At 42.1% G+C, this 21,950-nt stretch overlaps 1 protein-coding gene across 1 annotated transcript; it reads right to left on the bottom strand.

Annotated features, from left to right (window-relative positions):
* Positions 1–19,203: 19,203 nt before the first annotated feature.
* On the bottom strand, positions 19,204–21,172 carry LOC147367151 (olfactory receptor 2S2). Its single transcript, XM_086414383.1, has one exon. The coding sequence runs from the start codon at positions 21,170–21,172 to the stop codon at positions 20,213–20,215; it is 960 nt and encodes a 319-aa protein (XP_086270509.1). The 3' UTR covers positions 19,204–20,212.
* Between the last annotated feature and the right edge of the window lie 778 nt (positions 21,173–21,950).

Consider the following 21,950-nt stretch of genomic DNA (forward strand, 5'->3'; position numbering starts at 1 on the left):
GTATTGACTGGAGAGGGCTTTCCTTCAGCACTTCCTGCTGGTGACAGCATCAGATATCAGATGATAGCTGCTGAACCAGCAGTCCCCTTCTAGAACTCAGTCCTAAGGAAATCATTAAAAAAAGTGGATCAGGGGACTTTCCGGGTGGTCCGGGGATTAAAACTCTGTGCTGCCAATAGAGGGGATGTGGATTTGCTCCCTGGTCAGGAGCTAGATCCTACATGCCCTGCAGTGCAGCCAAAAAAATTCTTTTAAAAAAAGTGGATCAAGTTTCCTCAACAAAGATTTTCATCTTAGAGTTATTTACAAGAGAAACATTGTTAGCAAAGTCATTATCTACTAATAAATGGCATCCTCAATAACTGTGGTATATTCATGGAAACAGAAAGTGGACAATTACTCATATTTAAGCATGTCAACAAAGCATTTGCGGTAACATAGTAGAGACGGTTTTGATATAAAATTCAGTGAATTGTAAGATATAAATGTGTACATACAATATAATCTCAATCATAAAAATATTTATGTGTAAGGATGACTGAACAGAAGGAAATTATTTCAAACTTTTTAGAACAGTTAACTATAAGGAGATCAAATTCCTTCTTATACTGCTTTGATTTCAGCTAAACTTGCTACAAAGGCCACGTGTCATTTTGTGCTCTGAAAAAAAAAAAAAAAAAACCATCTTTGGATTGAAAATAATGAAAAAGAAATAGGGTAAATGAAAAGAACTAACTTTGGCCTGAGGATCAGAGCTAAGGATTTGGGTCACTTCTGAGCTCACCTTTTAAGTAGGAAGGCTTCTTCCTCTGAGCCTCAGGTTTCTTACCTTCAGAATGTGGGTAAGAATTCAGCCTGTTTCCCTCTTGGAGTGAATGTGAAGATATAACTATTATGCCAGCAAAGGGGCTGATTCCAGAGGCAATTCCAAGACTGGAATGTGAGATGGGAACCCCAAGGCTCTAGGGAAGATGTCCTGCCTTCCCACGAGTGCAGAGTTAGTGGGAGAAGGTAACTGAAGAGGGACGGGTTTCATGAGCACAGCATCTCCTCTGGGTACCCTGTTTTGTGCCCCAAGGAAGTGGGCTCAGTCGTCCGCCGGGTGTGGGCCCAATCCTGACTCATTCATGCCTTAGCGCTTTGGTAGTTAGATGGGAGAGATCTCAGCACATATCTGATACTAATACTTATTGTATAGTTGTAGTTATTGAAAATTCACAATTCCTCAGGCACTGAGCTTGGTGCCTTTTTACTAATTTTGTTCATCAGTTCCACCCAACAAATATTTATTGTGCACCTTCTATCTGTCCTACCTGTGCAGTTGGCATTAACTCCATTTTTATGTGGCAGGATTTTCCCTCTCCTTACTCCTTTAGTAGGGCTCATCACACACCAAGTCTCCCTTTTGGCATGAGTTAGACTCACCATACCAAGCTGGGATAACAGGAGTTCGCCTTTTGCAACACAAGTTGAAGCACAGAAAGAGACAGAGACTTTGTGGCATAATAATACATACATGATATACTAAGGGAATATCAGCTACATGGTAGTGAAGCAACTTGCATTCATTTCTGCAGTTAAGTGATAGAGCTGAAGACAGAACCCAGGACTGTTTGTCTCTATAGCCTGTGCTCTTTATGACAATGTTACTTCACCTGTTTCCAGCCCATCCAGGGTGGGGGCCATTCTCCACAGCATCTTCCACTCAAGCTCTGCTGTCTACATACCTCCCAAGTCAGGGCATCCCATTGGAAGGTTCTTTTCCAGGAGGAGCTATAACTTCGATTCCTTCATCCTGTCTCTTGCTAGAGGAGTCTTCCCTGTCCACTATCACCCCAGGCTAGGTTAGGCAGCCTGTCCTGGATTACCGTCCTTCATGGCACTCACCATACTTACACTGGCTCCTTCAGTGTTCATCTTCTCCTCTTGGCCCTAGCCCCATGGAGGCAGGGTCTTCCTTGCTACATTCACTGCAGTGTTGCTTGTCACTCAGGCTGTTTGCTTGATGTGGAGGAGGTGACCAGATCACTAAATAAGGATGAGTTCCCTGGAGGGCTGGCATCCTGGAAGACCCCAGTCAGAGGACCCATAAAGTCCTCAGCTCTAAGCCCGTGGTGCTTTCTTTGGATTAGAGACACATGTGGTGGGATCGGTACCTAGGGAACCCTGCAAGAATTAGATTATTTCCATGGGGGCTGACATTTTAGAGGTAATTGAGTATTGGCAGTTATCTTTAAAGGCAATAGAATATGAAAACCAGTGAAGGCAAGGAGGAGATGTTTAATCTTATGAACAAAATTGCAACCTCCATCCTAGATCATAATGGGATATTCTTAGAATTGCTAATGAATTGCTGCTTTATCATTTTATCTGCTTTTTTTTCCAACGTTGAAAAGCTCCTGAGATTTGGCCAAAGGGATTGGAATTCTAGGTAATGAGCACTAGGATGGAAGATGACTGTAGAAGAGCAATTGGAGTGTGGGTGGAGGGTGCCCAGCACAGGGATTTCAGCCATATGGAATGGCTCTCACCTGATGTTTATGGTCTGGTTCTTAGGGAAGGTGATGACATAGGGGCTTATGGAACTTGTCCTACTTAACTGTTTGGGTAAAAGCTATCTCATGGCAAGGCTTGTTTTCTATGATAATTTTTATTGATTTGTTATTTTTATTTTGTAAATCTAAAGATAAAAGGAAATCTAAATTTGCTATCTGAGGAGACTAAAAGGATAGATTTTTTTCTTCCATCTTGAAAAGAATGTGTGTTTATTCTTCAAGAATAAAAGTTAGTTTCTAATTCCCTTATTTATATTTTAATGTTATTTTCCATTTTTATTTGCATTACCTATTATGAAAGTCTCAATTTTCACTTATGAAACTACACTGATATTTTTTACCATGGTAAAATATACACAACATAATTTTTATGATTTCAAAGTGTACAGTTCAGTAGCATTAAGTACCTTCCCATTGTCCTGAAACCATGATTACTATCCACCCCTAGAACTGTTTGCATTTTCCCACACTGTAACTCTGTACCAGTTAACCACTACGTTCCCATCCCCATCCCCCAGTCCCTGGCAACCACCACTCTACTTGCTGTCTCTATGAACTTCAGTACTCGAAGTACCTCATATAAGTGGAATCATACACTATTTGTCTTTTGGTGACTGGCTTATTTCACTTAGAATGTCTTCAGGGGTCATCAGTGTTGCAGCATGCCTCAGGATTTTTTTCCTTTTTAAGAATAATATTCTGTTGGATGGATAATTTTTATTTTAAAAATTCTACTATGGCAAATTTCAAACATATATAAAAGCACAGAGAATAGTATATTGTGCTTCCAGTTACCCATTATCCAGCTTCAATAAGCTTGTTTATTCCATTTATATTTCCAGTCCACATCCTACCTTTGGAAGCTAATTCCAGAAATATCACTTAATCTGCAAACATTCAAGGATATATATAAAGGATAAGAACTTTTACTAAAAATGTAACCACAACACCATTATCATATCCTGAAACATTGAACAATGATTCCTTAAATCATCAAATATCAAGTCAGTATCCAAATTTCTGTGTAATTGAAAATGTTTCAGTTGATTATATTCTCTTATATTTGTAACTGGTCATTTTAGGCCTCTAAAGATCTGGATGGTAGTAGAGGGGATTTAGTTCTAAATCAAGACAGGTGGGATTTGAACTAATCAGGCTCCAGGTAAACCTCATGTACAGGTACTTTAAAGAATCTTTGCCTGGCCTGTCTGTTCCAGGATGTTTGCTTTCTTCTAATAGCACAAAGAGTAGTGAAACAACTGTGTCTTTGCAGTTGAGCACCCACCCCCCCCAAATTTAACCTTTCCTTTATTTGTGCTCTCCAATTTGCATTTGGCCTCTTATATCCTTCCCTAGGGCAATTTAGTAGTTTCTAGTTTTGAAGCAGGTAAGAGGATGGACTCTGGAATGTACCTGGTTCTGTTAACTGCAACTCGAAACTGAAAAGACTTATGAATTAAAAAGAAAAAAAAGAGAAATGAATGGCTGCTATTGGAGGCTATTTGTAAGACAGACTCAAGGATAAGGGTAAAATAAAGGGACTAGCTGAGCAACTCCTGTGATAAACGGTTGGCAGGGATAGTCCCTGGAGGAAGGGACAACATAAAAGAGGAGACTGAAGGCAGGGTTTTTAACCACAATCCAAGGTAAATCTTTCCTTTCTTCTCAGGGTTTTATATTAAATTTGGGCTGCTAGATAAAACATAGGTTGCTGGTAAAATTGCAATTTCAGATAAACAGAGAATGCTTTCCAAAGTTTAAGTATGTCCCAAAGATCCTTTTTCGTGAAGCAGTTCTGCTGTAGATATCTTTGCTGCAAGCATTTTCACCGCGATATTTTTGCCACATAACTAATTGGCTCTAAAGCAATTTTGCATGAAAGAGGAAATAATGGGTTGACAGTTTTTGGTTTAACTGGTTGAAATGTGTTAGCATTGCAGTCAGTGACATTATTGATGGCTTTGTGGAGCTGACAGATAAGGATGATCTGCGGCCATAGTCGGCTTCCTGTTTTGAAACATACTGGGATGGCAGGGAAAGAGGCCTGGGACAGCCTTAAAGGCATAGAGTTGAACCCACATTTCCCACAGAACTTTGGAAGGTCTATCAACAGATGTGACGATGTGCCAAGAACAAACAACAATGGAGAGGCTTTCATAATGCAATACAAAGCTTGTTTACAAATATGCCTCATAGTATTTGCAAACTGATACCTCTCTTAAATTTATTCTTATTGAAGTATAGTTGATTTACAATGTTATGTTAGCTTCCAGTGTACAGTGAAGTGATTCAGATACATGTATAGATAGATATTCCTAATCTTTTCCACTATGGTTTATTAAAAGATATTGAAATATAGTTCTCTGGGCTATACGTAGGACCTTATTGTTCATTTATTGTATATATAATAGTTTGCATCTGCTAATCCCAAATTTCCAATCCAACCCTCCCTATACCCTTGACAACCACAGGTCTGTTTTCTATCCGTGAGTCTGTTTCTGGGAACTGACCTTCTCTTAACAAAAGAAGAAAGCAAAAAATTAAAAGCATGATGTTGAACAAGAAGAGGAATCAACAAGCAAAACAAAGGGAGACGGGGGCAGCAGCGGCGGCGGCCAGGGAGCGGGGGTGGGGGGGGTGGGTGCCATAAAATACTATGAACGAAAGATTCTGAGGACAAGGGCTTAGGTATAATGTGCAAATAAAATCAGTTATTTGAGCATTATTGCCATGAAATCTACACACATTTTAAGTATATTCAAATATTTTGTAATAAAGTCCTTTTAATTTTGCTATTCATTCCTCATGTTTCATTATGTCCTTTTAAATGTTCGTTCCCCTTTTATTTTTCGTTATTTTATCTTTTACTGTCAAACTGCCTTACGGCCAATGCGGGAGGTGGGGGTAACGCTTGCGGCAAAGGTGATTCTAGTGGACATACCAGACGCAGTCCAGGGTATGTTGATATCTGTACACTACAAAATGTGTTCATTGTTTATCTGAAATTCAAATTCAATTGACCATTCTGTACCTTTGGGCTTCCCTGATAGCTCAGTTGGTAAAGAATCTGCCTACAGTGCAGGAGACCCAGGTTGGATTCCTGGGTCTGTAAGACCCCCTGGAGAAGGGATAGGCTACCCACTCCAGTACTCTTGGGTTTCCCTTGTGGCTTAGCTGGTAAGGAATCTGCCTGCAATGCAGGAGACCTGGGTTTGATCCTTGGGTTGGGAAGATCCCCTGGAGAAGGGAAAGACTACCCACTCCAGTATTCTGGCCTGGAGAATTCCATGGATTGTATAGTCCATGGGGTCACAAAGAGTCTGACACAACTGAGTGACTTTGACTTTCATTCTGTACTTTTATTTGCTAAATCTGGTAACTCGCATCAATAGGTAAGCACTCCACCAGTCAAACAGGGTGTTTGACCTTTAGGCCTCTCAAGGTTTTCTTCCTTGGAGGATGGTTGGATTTTCATTTCTTTATTCTTTCTTCTTGTTCTCCTGTCTACTTAATACTATAGCTTTACATAAAAAATTGATCTAATTTACATTAGCACCAATAGAATATGAGTATTTATTTCGCTCTGTCCACATCAATATCTAAAGCTATTATTAGTCTTAATTTCTGCTAACCTTCCAGACAAAATGTTGGAGAATTGCTGGTTTAGAGCACTTCTTAAATGAGATGAACTTTTCTTTTGTGATGCCTAGCATCAAGCTTTTGCTTAAAAAGAAGTTTAAATTTTCTTCTATATTGTGAACAATTTTACAATGAGAGATAAAGACTTACAACACATTAGCTGGTTTAAGTTCCAACACTGGATTTCCCAGCAACTCCCACCAAAACTGATATTTTCTGTGCGTACTCAAGGCAACGCTCAAGAATTTCAAATTAGTTTTCACAAAAGCAAATATTTATATTTAAAAAAGAAAACATTTGAACTCAGAACTCGTTAAGATAAAGTTAAAAAGCTGAAGATGTCTTGTGAGTTAATGCCCCTAATGGCAAAGTCAGGGTCAGATAAATTGTAGTGACTTAAAACAGCATTCCTGCTGGCTTTGTGTAACCATATTTGTAAATGTTGCAATAAGGGATTTAAAAAGTCCCCTAGTCTCTCTACATTTCCACAAAAAGCTATTGAAAGAACAAATTTCTGCTCAGTTGTTTTTTCCTTTGCTTAAAAAAAAAAGGTACCAGGAATCCCACCCCACCTTGCTGCTGGGTAACAGTAAATCATTTATTATTCCTGGATCAAACACAGGCATTCATGTCTAGGAAAACATTTTGCAATGAATGGGATCTTGGTCTCTACTAAAAACAAAAAATGGCTAAAAAGAGACTTCAATTTATTTTCAAATTCTATGGCTAAATTCCTATAATTCCTAACTGGTGAAAATATTCGCAAGCTACTAGATTTTTACTTAGAATCAGATTTACTTCTTTGGTGTCTGCCCAGAGGAGCTATTGAGAGCTATTTGTAGCTAGCTTTTAAGAGACCAAATGGACCTCAGATGGAATGAGTGTTGACACGAATGTCCAGTGCACAAGGAAAAGCAGGAGAGAGAATTGAATACTTTTATTTTTTGAATAAGTATAACCAATTTTCACTTCAGAGTTTTAAAATTTGGCAAACCAAAAAGATTACTTCTCACAATGACCAAATATAACTTTGCATTTTGGTATTAAACTGGGAGTTATATATCTTATCAAAATTCTTATCTAATCAACTAATTTAGTCTCACCAAATACAGTCACTGTCAATCCAGACATACTCAATAGTCTTCTTTTCCTCAAGCCTAATTAGGCCTAAAGCTAATAACTTCCCCTAAAGTAACCAATTCCCCTCAAAGTGATCAAATTCCTTCCCCTAGCATTCCCAGTCCGGAGAAGGTGATGGCACCCCACTCCAGTGTTCTTGCCTGGAAAATCCCATGGACAGAGGAGCCTGATAGGCTGCAGTCCATGGGGTTGCTAGAGTCGGACACGACTGAGCGACTTCACTTTCACTTTTCACTTTTATGCATTGGAGAAGGAAATGGCAACCCACTCCAGTGTTCTTGCCTGGAGAATCCCAGGGATGGGGGAGCCTGGTGGGCTGCTGTCTACGGGGTCGCACAGAGTCGGACATGACTGAAGCGACTTAGTAGCTTATCAGCAGCTTTCCCAGTCATCTAGTCAACCACTAGTCATGCTCTTGCAGTCATTAAATAAATGTCATTGCAGCAGAGACCAATAATCTTTCAATATACATTTTTCATTTCCCCTTTCAATAAATAGAAACTCCTAAATTTTAACTAAGCTCTGACTTCCTGGCTGGACACTCTATTTCCTACCATTCTTTGTATCTGGGTGGCCACGTGGGATTGAGTGGAAATGTTTTCAAGTTCCAGGTCAAGTCCTTGAGAAAGAAACTGTCCATGCCCTCTCTGTCCCCGTTTATTTTGGCTGGAACGTTTGAATTGAAGAGATAAACCAGCTTTGATCAGTTGGGTGACGATAACAACATGGGGAGAGTGGAGCAAAAAGAAAGAAGTGGGTTCCTGGATCACCTGGTGGAGCAACATGACAGAAATACCGGTGAAGTCTCGTGGGCATCCTTTCCAAATGCATGTAGGCCAAGGGCCATTTCTTTACACCTACAGTCAAAATACAGCATCTTCCTATCTGACAGGTCAGATCCCAGTGTGGGCAACCTCAGCCAGGTTTTGAAGGGCTTGGTACTTTCCAAGTCCACGTTACTCAGATGCTGAAGCCTGTGATTAACCAACAGGATCAGAAGTTGGCCCCCAAGTACTCCCCGCTTGTAGTCTAGGAAGATGAAGTCACCTAAGACTTCTGATGAGAACTTTATGTTCCCTTAGAGGTGAGCATTTGTGAGAAACTAGTGAGATCCTTTAGAGTTATAGGCTAAACTAAATCTGGACTGTAAATCTGCGTAGAGTAGGAGCCTATAGCAAGATCTATGGGTCGTAACTATAGGCATTTAACACCTGTGGATGGGTCAAAATGTTATCAGTTCTCAGTATTTTCAAATGGATGGTGAACCAGCCTCAGACACCTCTCTGTAGTCCCTGCAGCCTCCTTGTATGCCCTTGAGTTTGGTGAAATTGGTTTGATTATATCATTAGGCCCAGATACCTCTTGCGACTGGGGATTTTCTGCCAGAACATTCAGTTGTGCACTTTGAGGACTGTTTGCAAGAGTCTGTGAAGTAGAACAGTGAAGTGTTTCATTAGTGGGAGAATCAATTCTGTTCTAAAGTGGTCTTTATGCTCTTACACAGGAAAATTATTAGAGAATCAGAGTGTATGCAGAGACATTTAGTTAGAGTGCAGTATAGGGAGAAGGGAAACTTTGCATAGATTGTCTCCTTGGACAGAGATGAAGGTGAGGTTTATAAAAACAAAACCTGCAGATGATCTTTGTTTTGGGGTAAACTGAATGGCTCCAAGGAAGGAAATTTGTCCTTGAAAAGGGCTGACAGAGTTATGAGGAAAGGCAGTTCTTAGTTGTGTGTGGGTTTTTCTGAGAATCCTTACGGTTTCAGCTATAGTGAGTTTGCTCCGTGTCCCTGTCTGTATCATAGCAGCCAGTGTCCTTCCATTGGTACCTGCATGATTTTTCTCATTGGAATTTCTTTGGGGGATTAATAATATGGGAATTCCATGATGGTCCTTTTGGACCCAAATTGAAACATAAACATATATGTCTGTCATTGCTGTTGATCTCTAGTTTACAAATAAGGGTATGAAGCGAGCATGCTGCCTTTGTTATAAGACTGTAGGTCATCTGGCTGTATGCTTGATGTGGTACAACACATGATGAGCTCTTAGGCAGCCTAGATGCTGGGAGAGAGAATTGTGATAACTATTATAAATACATTTCATATTCTCCAAGAAACACAAAGTGAAGCTTTACTATCATACTTGTTGGGAGCATGTCCCAAAAGGTAAAAGACATTTTAATTATCTGGATCCACTCAAAGGACCTGACTCCACATCCAAACGTATTATTTATTATTTTAGATGTACACATAATCCGAATCATAGTTATGTTACCCAGGTCCATCTCTGATGAAACTGAGTGAGAATTAAAAGTGAAGAATGTGTTGATCACTTGATGAAGAAATTTGTAATGCCATATTAGCTAAACTTGATGTGTATTGCCCGTAGTTCAAAGACGTATAATAGCTAATTTATCATGATCTGGCATTGTCCTGATGATTGTGAGACAGGCTGGGAAACAGATACATATGGAGATTTAATTTTTAAGAAACTATTTTGTTAACTCTTATTTTTTTCCCAATGCAACTAAGTTTCGATTGACAAAGAGCTTTCTGGGAGTAAATGGCAGCTTTTACGTTTAAAGCAATACAGTGCAGAATTAGAATTATGAGGACTTTGTGGTCAAAACTGTTTAGAAGGAGAAAAAGTGGAAGCAGTAACAGATTTTTACTTTTGAGGGGGCTCCAAAATCACCGTGGATGGTAACTGCAGCCATGAAAAGCAAAAGATGCTTGCTCCTTGGAAGGAAAGCTATGATAAACCTGCTGCTGCTGCTGCTAAGTCACTTCAGTCGTGTCCGACTCTGTGCGACCCCATAGACGGCAGCCCACTAGGCTCCTACGTCCCTGGGATTCTCCAGGCAAGAGTACTGGAGTGGGTTGCCATTTCCTTCTCCAATGCATGAAAGTGAAAAGTGAAAGTGAAGTCGCTCAGTTGTGTCTGACTCTTCACGACCCTATGGACTGCAGCCTACCAGGCTCCTCCATCCATGGGATTTTCCAGGCAAGAGTATTGGAGTGGGTTGCCATTGCCCTCTCCATGATAAACCTAGACAGCGTATTATTAATAAAAATCAAAGATGTTACTTTGCAGACAAAAGTCCGTGCAGTTAAAGCTATTGGCTTCTCCAGTACTCACGTATGGATGTGAGAGTTGGGCCATAAAGAAGGCTGAGCACTGAAGAACTGATGCTTTTGAATTGTGGTGCTAGAGAAGACTCTTCAGAGTCCTTTGGACTACACAGAGATCAAACCAGTCGATCCTGAAGGAAATCAACCCTGAATATTCATTGGAAAGACTTATGCTGAAGCTCCAGTACTTTGGCCATCTGATGTGGAGAGCTGACTTATTGGAAAAGACCCTGATGCTGGGAAAGATTGAAGGTAGGAGGAGAAAGGGGCAGCAGAGGATGAGATGATTAGCATCATCAGCTTAGTGGACGTGAATTTGAGCAAACTCTGGGAGATAGTGGAGGACAGAGGAACCTGGTGTGCTGTAGCCCATGGGGTCGCAAAGAGTCAGACATGACTTAATGACCGAACAACAACAATGACATTCCTTCTTTCAAAAATCAAAGAATCCCCCATTTTTAACTAGGTCAGATGTTTGCCCAGAATTGAGGATGTATTTCTCAGCATCTCCCGCAGTTAACTACAGCCACATGACTAAGTTATGGTTAATGGGTTGCAAATAGAATTGAAGCATGACAGTCTCTAGAGACCTTTCTTTTTTAATATAATTTTATTTATTTATATATGTCTGGCTGTGCTGGGTCTAGGTTGCTGTGTGGTCTTTTCTCTAGTTTCAGAGAGCGGGGGGAGCTAGTCTTTAGCTGTGGTATGCAGGCTTCTCAGTGCAGTGGTGTCTCTTGTTGCAGAGCATGGATTCTGGGGTGCACGGGCTTCAGTAGTTGTGGCTCCTGGGCTCTAGAGTACAGGCTTAATAGTTGTGGTGCACGGGCTTAGTTGCTCCAAGGCATGTGGAATCTTCCCAGACTAGGGATTGAACCCATGTCTCCCACACTGGCAGGCGGATTCTTTACTACTGAGCCACCAGGGAAGCCCTAGAAACGTTTCTTATAGGACAGCTGGTATGTGCCCTTGCACCCTGTATTATTCAGAATTCTCCAGAGAAGCAGAATTTATTATGAGGAATTGGCTTACACAAGTATGGAGTCTGGGAAGTCCCACAATATGCTGTATGCAGATCTTGGAGACTCGGTCTGTATCCAAAGACCTGAGATCCAGGGAAACTGATACCGAAAATCCCAGTTTGAGGCAGGAGATGAGATGAGACATCTCAGTGAATTCCTCCTTCCTCCACCTTCTGTTCTAGTCACACCCTCAACATAGTCAATGATGCTGACCCTCATTGGGAAGGGTCGTCTGCTTTATCAAGTTCACAAATGGAAATGCTAATCTCATTGGGAAACACTCTCACAGACACATATAGAAACAGTATTTAATTTGAGCATTCCAGGGCCAGTCAAGTTGACACAAAAAATTAACCATCACCCTCCCTTCTTCTTTGTCATTCTTTCCGTCCCACCACTGTGTGGTGTGGTGTGAGAGCTGGAGCTCTAGCTGCCTTCTTGGACTATGAGGACAACACCACTGGGATAGGAAAGCAGTAAACTAGAAGGAGGTCAAGTCCCTGGAATCTTTGAGGAATAGAGATCCCACAGTATCCCTGGGTTACCTGCCCTGCAGGTCTTTTCACAGGACAGAAAGGAACTGCCGCCTTGTGTGAGCATTGCTAATGTGATGCTCTGCTATATTTGATTAAACCTAATCCTCATTGATCAATAACCTCAGATATGCAGATGACACCACCCTTATGGCAGAAAGTGAAGAGGAACTAAAAAGCCTCTTGATGAAAGTGAAAGGGGAGAGTGAAAAAGTTGGTTTAAAGCTCAACATTCAGAAAACTAAGATCATGGCATCTGGTCCCATCACTTCATGGGAAATAGATGGAGAAACAGTGAAAACAGTGTCAGACTTTATTTTTCTGGGCTCCAAAATCACTGCAGGTGGTGACTGCAGCCATGAAATTAAAAGACACTTACTCCTTGGAAGGAAATTTATGACCAACCTAGATAGCATGTTCAAAAGCAGAGACATTACTTTGCCAACAAAGGTCCATCTAGTCAAGGCTATGGTTTTTCCAGTAGTCATGTATGGATGTGAGAGTTGGACTATGAAGAAAGCTGAGCGCTGAAGAATTGATGCTTTTGAACTGTGGTGTTGGAGAAGACTCTTGAGAGTCCCTTGGACTTGCAAGGAGATCCAACCAGTCCATTCTGAAGATCAGCCCTGGGATTTCTTTGGAAGGAATGATGCTAAAGCTGAAACTCCAGTACTTTGGCCACCTCATGCGAAGAGTTGACTCATTGGAAAAGACTCTGATGCTGGGAGGGATTGGGGACAGGAAGAGAAGGGGACGACAGAGGATGAGATGGCTGGATGGCATCACCGACTCGATGGATGTAAGTCTGAGTGAACTCTAGGAGTTGGTGATGGACAGGGAGGCCTGGCGTGCTGCGATTCATGGGGTTGCAAAGAGTCGGACATGACTGAGCGACTGAACTGAACTGAACTGAACTGAATCCTCATTGATACAAAACCTTATCTTGATGTTCACTTGATTCTTCATGGGCCTTATTCAGCAGGTCTCTAGCCATTTCCTCTCAGGGGTAAGAGGCCAAACCTTGGTCCTTAGGATAACAAACCCAACAGGATAAGAACAGGGACAGGTCCAGTGAACGTCTCAAGAATTTAAATTTTCTGGCTGTTTCAGTTGGTTCCGAAGAGAATAGTCATGGGCCCTGTGAGGTAATATGACTATAGTTTTTTTCTTCAGAGAGCATTGCTGATGTAAAATATATACCTATCCTTTGCTTAAAGATGTCAATTTGTTTCTGAAAAACACTGCTAAGGGAAAAAGGCCAATAGATAGAATTTTTTTCTATTGATATTATTCTGTTGTTGTTGTTACTTTGACTTGTTTAGCCACTAAGTCACGCCCAACTCTTTTGTGGCCCCATGGACTATAGTCCACCAGGCTCCTTTGTCCATGGGATTTCCCAGGCAAGAATACTGGAGTGGGTTGCCATTTTCTTCTCCATCTATTCATTTTAATATGAAAAATTAGGATATGTTTCATCCTGACCCAGGATACCCTAACAATATTCACAGATAGAAGAATATATTAGTTTAACAGTGAAAGCAGTTTTATGCAATAAACAGCAGTTAGAAAGCAAATAGAGTTTGTATGTAAAAGGTAGTATAATGAAGTTTACAGTACTTTCCAAGGGAGGAAGAAAGACTTGATGGTGGTGGGGCTGGGGTGAGAAGGGATTCTTTGGAAGGTGCAGTCTTCTTCCTGCCCTATTCAACAATATTTCAACATTTTGGAAGTTCATAGTAATTGTGCATTCAAACTGTACTATAAAGTCATATCACAAAATATATGTCTAGGGCAAAATAAAAATAAATACACCAGCGCTTCAAAACAAAAAGAACAATGCGTGTGCCCAGCCCACTGGAGTCTCAGGAGGTACTGCCTTTTCATCGGTCTCACTTGGCGATGCATTTCAGGTTCACCCCTATGTGTCAGGCAGTTCCTAGCTGTTCCATCTGATACTCTCCAGCTAGATACCACTGTGCTGAGTTATAAGTTACTCATCACAGTAATAAGAAGTTGATGACACTTGATGGCAAGTGTCTTTGCCTGAAACCAAAACCTCAAAATATTACTTCCTATAGTATACTTCTCTGGGTAAAAACATGGTTATTCTGAAAAAAAAAATTTTTTTTTTAAATTAAAGGAGTCACTGTCTGTAAAGTGGTATAACCTTCAAAGCCATAATCAGATCAGATCAGTCGCTCAGTTGTTTCCGACTCTTTGCAACCCCATGAATCGCAGCACGCCAGGCCTCCCTATCCATCACCAGCTCCCGGAGTTCACTGAGACTCATGTCCATCGAGTCAGCGATGCCATCCAGCCATCTCATTCTCTGTCGTCCCCTTCTCTTCCTGTCCCCAATCCCTCCCAGCATCAGAGTCTTTTCCAATGAGTCAACTCTTCGCATGAGGTGGCCAAAGTATTGGAGTTTCAGCTTTAGCATCATTCCTTCCAAAGAAATCCCAGGGCTGATCTCCTTTAGAATAGACTGGTTGGATCTCCTTGCAGTCCAAGGGACTCTCAAGAGTCTTCTCCAACACCACAGTTCAAAAGCATCGATTCTTCAGCGCTCAGCTTTCTTCATAGTCCAACTCTCACATCCATACATGACCACAGGAAAAACCATAGCCTTGACTAGACGGACCTTTGTTGGCAAAGTAATGTCTCTGCTTTTGAACATGCTATCTAGGTTGGTCATAACTTTCCTTCCAAGGAGTAAGTGTCTTTTAATTTCATGGCTGCAGTCACCACCTGCAGTGATTTTGGAGCCCAGAAAAATAAAGTCTGACATTGTTTTCACTGTTTCTCCATCTATTTCCCATGAAGTGATGGGACCAGATGCCATGATCTTAGTTTTTTGAATGTTGAGCTTTAAGCCAACTTTTTCACTCTCCACTTTCACTTTCATCAAGAGGCTTTTTAGTTCCTCTTCACTTTCTGCCATAAGGGTGGTGTCATCTGCATATCTGAGGTTATTGATATTTCTCCCGGCAATCTTGATTCCAGCTTGTGTTTCTTCCAGTCCAGCGTTTCTCATGATGTACTCTGCATATAAGTTAAATAAACAGGGTGACAATACACAGCCTTGATGAACTCCTTTTCCTATTTGGAACCAGTCTGTTGTTCCATGTCCAGTTCTAACTGCTGCTGCCTGACCTGCATACAAATTTCTCAAGAGGCAGATCAGCTGTTCTGGTATTCCCATCTCTTTCAGAATTTTCCACAGTTTATTGTGATCCACACAGTCAAAGGCTTTGGCATAGTCAATAAAGCAGAAATAGATGTTTTTCTGGAACTCTCTTGCTTTTTCTATGATCCAGCGGATGTTGGCAATTTGATCTCTGGTTCCTCTGCCTTTTCTAAAACCAGCTTGAATATCAGGAAGTTCACGGTTCACATATTGCTGAAGCCTGGCTTGGAGAATTTTGAGCATTACTTCACTAGCATGTGAGATGAGTGCAATTGTGCGGTAGTTTGAGCATTCTTTGGAATTGCCTTCCTTTGGGATTGGAATGAAAACTGACCTTTTCCAGTCCTGTGGCCACTGCTGAGTTTTCCAAATTTGCTGGCATATTGAGTGCAGCACTTTCACAGCATCATCTTTCAGGATTTGGAATAGTTGAACTGGAATTCCATCACCTCCACTAGCTTTGTTCATAGTGATGCTTTCTAAGGCCCACTTGACTTCACATTCCAGGATGTCTGGCTCTAGGTCAGTGATCACACCATTGTGAGTATCTGGGTCGTGAAGATCTTTTTTGTACAGTTCTTCTGTATATTCTTGCCATCTCTTCTTAATATCTTCTGCTTGTTAGGTCCATACCATTTCTGTCCTTTATCGAGCCCATCTTTGCATGAAATGTTCCTTTGGTATCTCTGATTTTCTTGAAGAGATCCCTAGTCTTTCCCATTCTGTTGTTTTCCTCTATTTCTTTGCATTGATTGCTGAAGAAGGCTTTCTTATCTCTTCTTGCTATTCTTTGGAACTCTGCATTCAGATGCTTATATCTTTCCTTTTCTCCTTTGCTTTTCCCTTCTCTTCTTTTCACAGCTATTTGTAAGCCCTCCCCAGACAGCCATTTTGCTTTTTTGCATTTCTTTTCTATGGGAATGGTCTTGATCCCTGTCTCCTGTACAATGTCACGAACCTCATTCCATAGTTCATCAGGCACTCTATCTATCAGATCTAGGCCCTTAAATCTATTTCTCACTCCCACTGTATAATCATAAGGGATTTGATTTAGGTCATAGCTGAATGGTCTAGTGGTTTTCCCTACTTTCTTCAATTTAAGTCTGAATTTGGCAATAAGGAGTTCATGGTCTGAGCCACAGTCAGCTCCTGGTCTTGTTTTTGCTGACTGAATAGAGCTTCTCCATCTTTGGCTGCAAAGAATACAATCAATCTGATTTCGGTGTTGACCATCTGGTGATGTTCATGTATAGAGTCTTCTCTTGTGTTGTTGGAAGAGGGTGTTTGTTATGACCAGTGCATTTTCTTGGCAAAACTCTATTAGTCTTTGCCCTGCTTCATTCCGTATTCCAAGGCCAAATTGCCTGTTACTCCAGGTGTTTCTTGACTTCCTACTTTTGCATTCCAGTCCCCTATAATGAAAAGGACATCTTTTTTGGGTGTTAGTTCTAAAGGGTCTTGTAGGTCTTCATAGAACCGTTCAACTTCAGCTTCTTCAGCATTACTGGCTGGGGCATAGACTTGGATTACTGTGATATTGAATGGTTTGCCTTGGAAACAAACAGAGATCATTCTGTTATTTTGAGATTGCATCCAAGTACTGCATTTCGGACTCTTTTGTTGACCATGATGGCCACTCCATTTCTTCTGAGGGATTCCTGCCTGCAGTAGTAGATATAATGGTCATCTGAGTTAAATTCACCAGCAAGTTATTACTGACCTGTCATTGTTGGGCTAAGTGTGTGGCTGAGAAGGGAGAGATCAGGGAGTGACAGCAACTCAAATCTCTTTACAGGGGTCTCATACTTGGTAACAGTGAGCTGAGTCTTTATGAAGTGTGGTATAGACCCAAAACTGCCACACCTAGTCTTTTTGCCAGGGTTCTGGGCCTAAAATCTCTCCTATTTTCTTTCAGCCAGACTTGAGAGATATGAGATGTGTGTTTCCCCTTCTGGGAGAAAGACCAGGATAATTCATGGGTACCTGCTTGCTCACCTCTCCGTTTCCCTGAAACCTCTTGAACGTTAGCAGGGTCTATGCTGGCCTCGGTAAGTGCTGCTGGAGCCAAAAGGCATGGACTTTGGAGTTAGACGAAGTTGGATTCAAATCCTGGCATTTCCTACTCTGAACATTTTTAAGTCTTTCTTATTCAGCACCTCCCTCTTCCTTCCCCTCCAAACCTTCCTCTGACCTTGCATTCTCCTCAAATTGCATCATATCGTGTTTTTCCTTCTCTAACTTCACTGTGTTACAAGTGTTCAATCTGCGGTCTTATCAGAAAGACTTTTTGTGCTGGAGTTGACCCCCTAGAGTGCTCTTGGAATGTTTTTGTTCCTCTGGCAGTTCACTTACATCAGGAATCTTGTTTCTCTAGGTTCTGTGTGCGCCTCTGTCTGCCTGCTGGGTGCCCTGCTGCTGGCACTCTTTAGGCAGCCACATCCTGGGAGTGGGGCAGACACTGTAGTCCTCATGTGTGTATTAGAGTGTGAGACACTGGCCACTGTGAGTACTTTAATAGGCCCCTATTACTCACCCCTGCAGAGGTGAGTAAAATCTGGGGCATTCTCTGCTCTGGGCCAGAAAAACCCCTGGGCTCCCTTGGGCTCTTGCAGAGACCCTGACATGGAAGCCATAGCCCTGCCCCTGTGTGGTCCAAGAATCGCCCAGCCTGACTCTCTTAAGACAACCACGGAGTTTCGTCCCTTTCTGCCCCAACACCCTGATGCTTGTCTCCAGGATCTCCTTATACAGAGGAGTAAAATTCCTGCACCACTTCCAACTTTTAGGATCCTAATATAGCCTTAGAATTTCCCACAGCTTTTGAGCCTCAGCAGCTGCTTGTCCTCATAAAGTAGAGCAGATGGATTAGGATTTGATTGTGAAGCGTGGGGTTGAACAAGAAGACCTATTATGCAACTCCCCAAGTATCTGAAGTTTGCTTGTATGGCCGCTAGATGTCGCTCTTGTATGTTCGCAATAGCAAGGTTTTTTTTGTTTTGTTTTGTTTTTCGCTGGGACATAGCAGAAATCAGAAACTTGACAGACTAACAAGATAGTGAAATTTTATTCACAAAATGTGCATCCCTATTTTATACAATTCAATTTTAATAAATATAAAAAACTTAAATATCATTTGAAGTAAACATTTCCAAGATCTTCTATATATGCAAAGTTGGGTTTTCTTTCTAAATTTTCTTTTTAAGTTTTCCAATATTCTCAGAACTTTATATAACTTGTCATAAAACTGCTTCTATTCACTTACTGCCATCTTGAATGTCTCATCCATCTTCTGTGTCTGTTTTTGATAGGAACTATATCTTGCTTTGTTCCATATGGCACATTATACTGCATTCATACTTCTAACAATATCTTACATTTCTATGATGCTTACTATTTACAAAGAATTTATTTATGGTATCTTATGTATTCCATGTAAAATAAAGTGGTGATGTTTTCATGAAGAAATAAGCTGAAAGGTGTTAAGCAACCTGCCCAAGGTCATAAGTAAGAAAGTGCTTCCTGGTTTTATTGTGTTAAACTATAGAGATGTTCTTTGGAAGGAATGATGCTAAAGCTGAAACTCCAGTACTTTGGCCACCTCATGCGAAGAGTTGACTCATTGGAAAAGACTCTGATGCTGGGAGGGATTGGGGGCAGGAGGAGAAGGGGACGACAGAGGATGAGATGGCTGGATGGCATCACCAACTCGATGGACATGAGTTTGGGTGAACTCTAGGAGTTGGTGATGGACAGGGAGGCCTGGCGTGCTGCAGTTCATGGGGTCACAAAGAGTCGGACACGACTGAGCGACTGAACTGAACTGATGGAGACTCAGAGAAGGTAATGGCAACCCACTCCAGTACTCTTGCCTGGGAAATTCCATAGATGGAGGAGCCTGGTAGGCTACAGTCCATGGGGTCAGGAAGAGTCAGACACTGAGCGACTTCACTTTCACTTTTCACTTTCATTCACTGGAGAAGGAAATGGCAACCCACTCCAGTGTTCTTGCCTGGAGAATCAGAGGGACAGGGGAGCCCGGTGGGCTGCCATCTGTGGGGTTGCACAGAGTCGGACATGACTGACGTGACTTAGCAGCAGCAGCAGCAGGGAGACTCAGGAAGTGCTGTAGACTTTATATCTCTTAGACATTCACAGTATACATTAGTATATTAAAATCTCTGAGAATTCCTGGAGCAAAGAAACTTGTCAGACTTTAACCTACCATCCCAAAGTCTTCAAACATATTTAGCCACTATCTCTTTCTTTATCTATCTATCTATCTATCTGCCTATCATCTTTTTTTTTTTAAGAATGTCTTATTCATTATGTAATAGAATACTACCTTTTCTATTCGGAATTACTGTAAGTGATGAAGATCAAATTCAAACCCTATACTCCTTCTTCAATTTAATTTACTATCAGTGTTTCAAAATGTGCAGTCCATCAAGAAAAAAAAAAGGTCTCAATTTTCTCATAGCTAAAAAGAAATTCATTTAATCAAAATAGATTATTTCCACCCAGAGGCTTTGTATGTGGTGAACTTTTGTCTCTTCTGAGCACTTCAGGCAAACTGAGTGTAATATACAGGAGCCCCAGATGAAATGTCCATTTCCTCCTTGTTCCTCCGACTCTCCCGATGATTCCAACAGGGGTAACAAAGCTGCTGTGAGAGCCATCTCACCTCTCTGTACTAATCTGCAGTTTAGACACAGCATGGACCGTTAGGCTTGCTCTAATGGTCCCTGTCTCCTTGGTTTTAGCACGTGTTCAGAATGTCTTCATCATTCAGTTAGAGGATTTGTTGTCTGGCATCTGTTGAGTGTCAGACATGTGGTCAAAACCCCACAGATAAACTCTGAAAAGGTAAACATTCCCTGAAAATAGACCTTAGGGCAAGAGATCACTCCAGTTAAGTTGACTTGTTGGCTTTTGAATGGCAGCTGTAATGAGTGAAATCCTTTCCTCCATGGGGGTGAGAACCACAGAAGACTTCTCCTACATCATCTCCTGAAGCATTTCTGACTCACCAGGTTCCGCACAGCAGCCTTCACGTCATTGTTCCTCAGGCTGTAGATGATGGGGTTGAGCATGGGGATCACCACCCCGTAGAAGAGGGGAATGAGCTTGTCTGCAAGGTCCTCTTTGTCTGCACCCTGAGAGTCCTTAGACTTGGGCTTTCCATACATGAAAAATAAGGTCCCATAGAATATTATCACCACAGTGAGGTGGGCAGAGCAAGTGGAGAAAGCCTTTTTCTTCCCCTCAGCGGAGGGGATCCTCAGGATGGTAGCAATGATGAAGACATAAGAGACAGAGATGAACAGAACTGGGACCCCCAGGAAGATCACATTGGTCACCTCCATGCTGATCACACTGATGGAGATGTCAGCACAAGCCAACTTCAGGACAGCCAGGATCTCACAGGTGAAGTGGTTGATGATATTGGCCCCACAGAAGGGCAGCTGAATTACCAAGGATGTGTGAACCAGAGAAGCAACACCACCAATAGCCCAGGAGCCAGCAGCCATGGGCACATAGACAGCCTTGCTCATGACCACAGAGTACCTCAGGGGGTTGCAGATGGCCACGTAGCGATCAAACGCCATCATGCTCAGGAGCACACACTCTGTTCCCGCCATGGAAAAGGAGAGGAACATCTGCACGGCACAGGCTGAGAAGGAGATGGTTTTCTGGGGGGTCAGGAAGCTATCCAGGACCAGTGGGACTGAGGAGGTTGTGTAGCAGATATCCAGGAAGGAGAGGTTCTCCAAGAAGAAGTACATGGGCGTGTGCAGGCGGGAGTCAAGGATGGTCACCAGGATGAGGACCCCATTGCCCAGCAGGATCACCAGGTACATAAGCAGGATGAGCACAAAGAACGTTTTCTCTAGCTTTGGGTGGGCTGACAGGCCCAGGAGAATGAACCCCACCAGGGGGGAGGTCTGATTAGGTTTTTCCATGTGATATTCCCTCTGTCATCAGCACATTACAAAAGTATCACATCAGGCTTTCCTGAAAAAACCTCAGCTATCTGGTACGAGGCCAGTCCTGCTGCGTAATAGGAGAGCATATGTGTGTTAGAGAAAACAACTGAAAGAGACAGTAGGGTTGGGCTTCCGTGGTGGTCCAGTGGATAGAAATCCACCTGCCAATGCAGAAGACATGGGTTCTCTCCCTGATCCAGGAAGATCCCACATGCCTCAGGGCAACTAAGGCTACGTGTGCTGCAGCTACTGAGCCTGTGCTCTATAGCCATGACTGCTGGGCCCATGTGCCACGACTACTGAAGCCCACACCCCCAGAACCCGTGATCTGTAGCAAGAGAAGCCACCCCATTGAGAAGCCTGGACTTCACAACTAGAGAGTAGCCCCTGCTTGCTGCAATTAGAGAAAAGCCGTTGCAACAACGAAGACCTAGCACAGCCAAAAATAAATAAACAAATAGAATTTTAAATATATGTATACATTTTAAAAAGAGGCAGCAGGGTGTCCTCAGCTCTAAAGATGAGCGAAGGTCAGAGCTGGAGCAGAGCTTACAATGGATCAGTCCTGGGCGAGGGCCTCAAACAGTCTAGCTGTGTGAGGGATTTTTCCCAAGTTGCCGCATCCTCTCATTGCCCATAAAAGCAACTGAAGTCTCAAAAGGGAAGTGACCTGTCCAAGACTTCTAAGTTGGTGACAGAGACAGGACTTGAGCCCAGTGGAGCAGATCCCCAGTCAAGGAGAGCCTTTCCTCAG

The sequence above is a fragment of the Bos grunniens genome, chromosome 8, assembly GCF_055505025.1.
Source record: "Bos grunniens cultivar Pamir isolate PY7600 chromosome 8, Bosgru_T2T1.0, whole genome shotgun sequence".
NCBI classification, from domain to species: Eukaryota; Metazoa; Chordata; class Mammalia; order Artiodactyla; family Bovidae; genus Bos; species Bos grunniens.

Bases quoted from the DNA above. Each gene is read 5' to 3' on its own strand.
- LOC147367151 (XM_086414383.1), bottom strand. From the start codon at position 21,172: ATGGAAAAACCTAATCAGACCTCCCCCCTGGTGGGGTTCATTCTCCTG.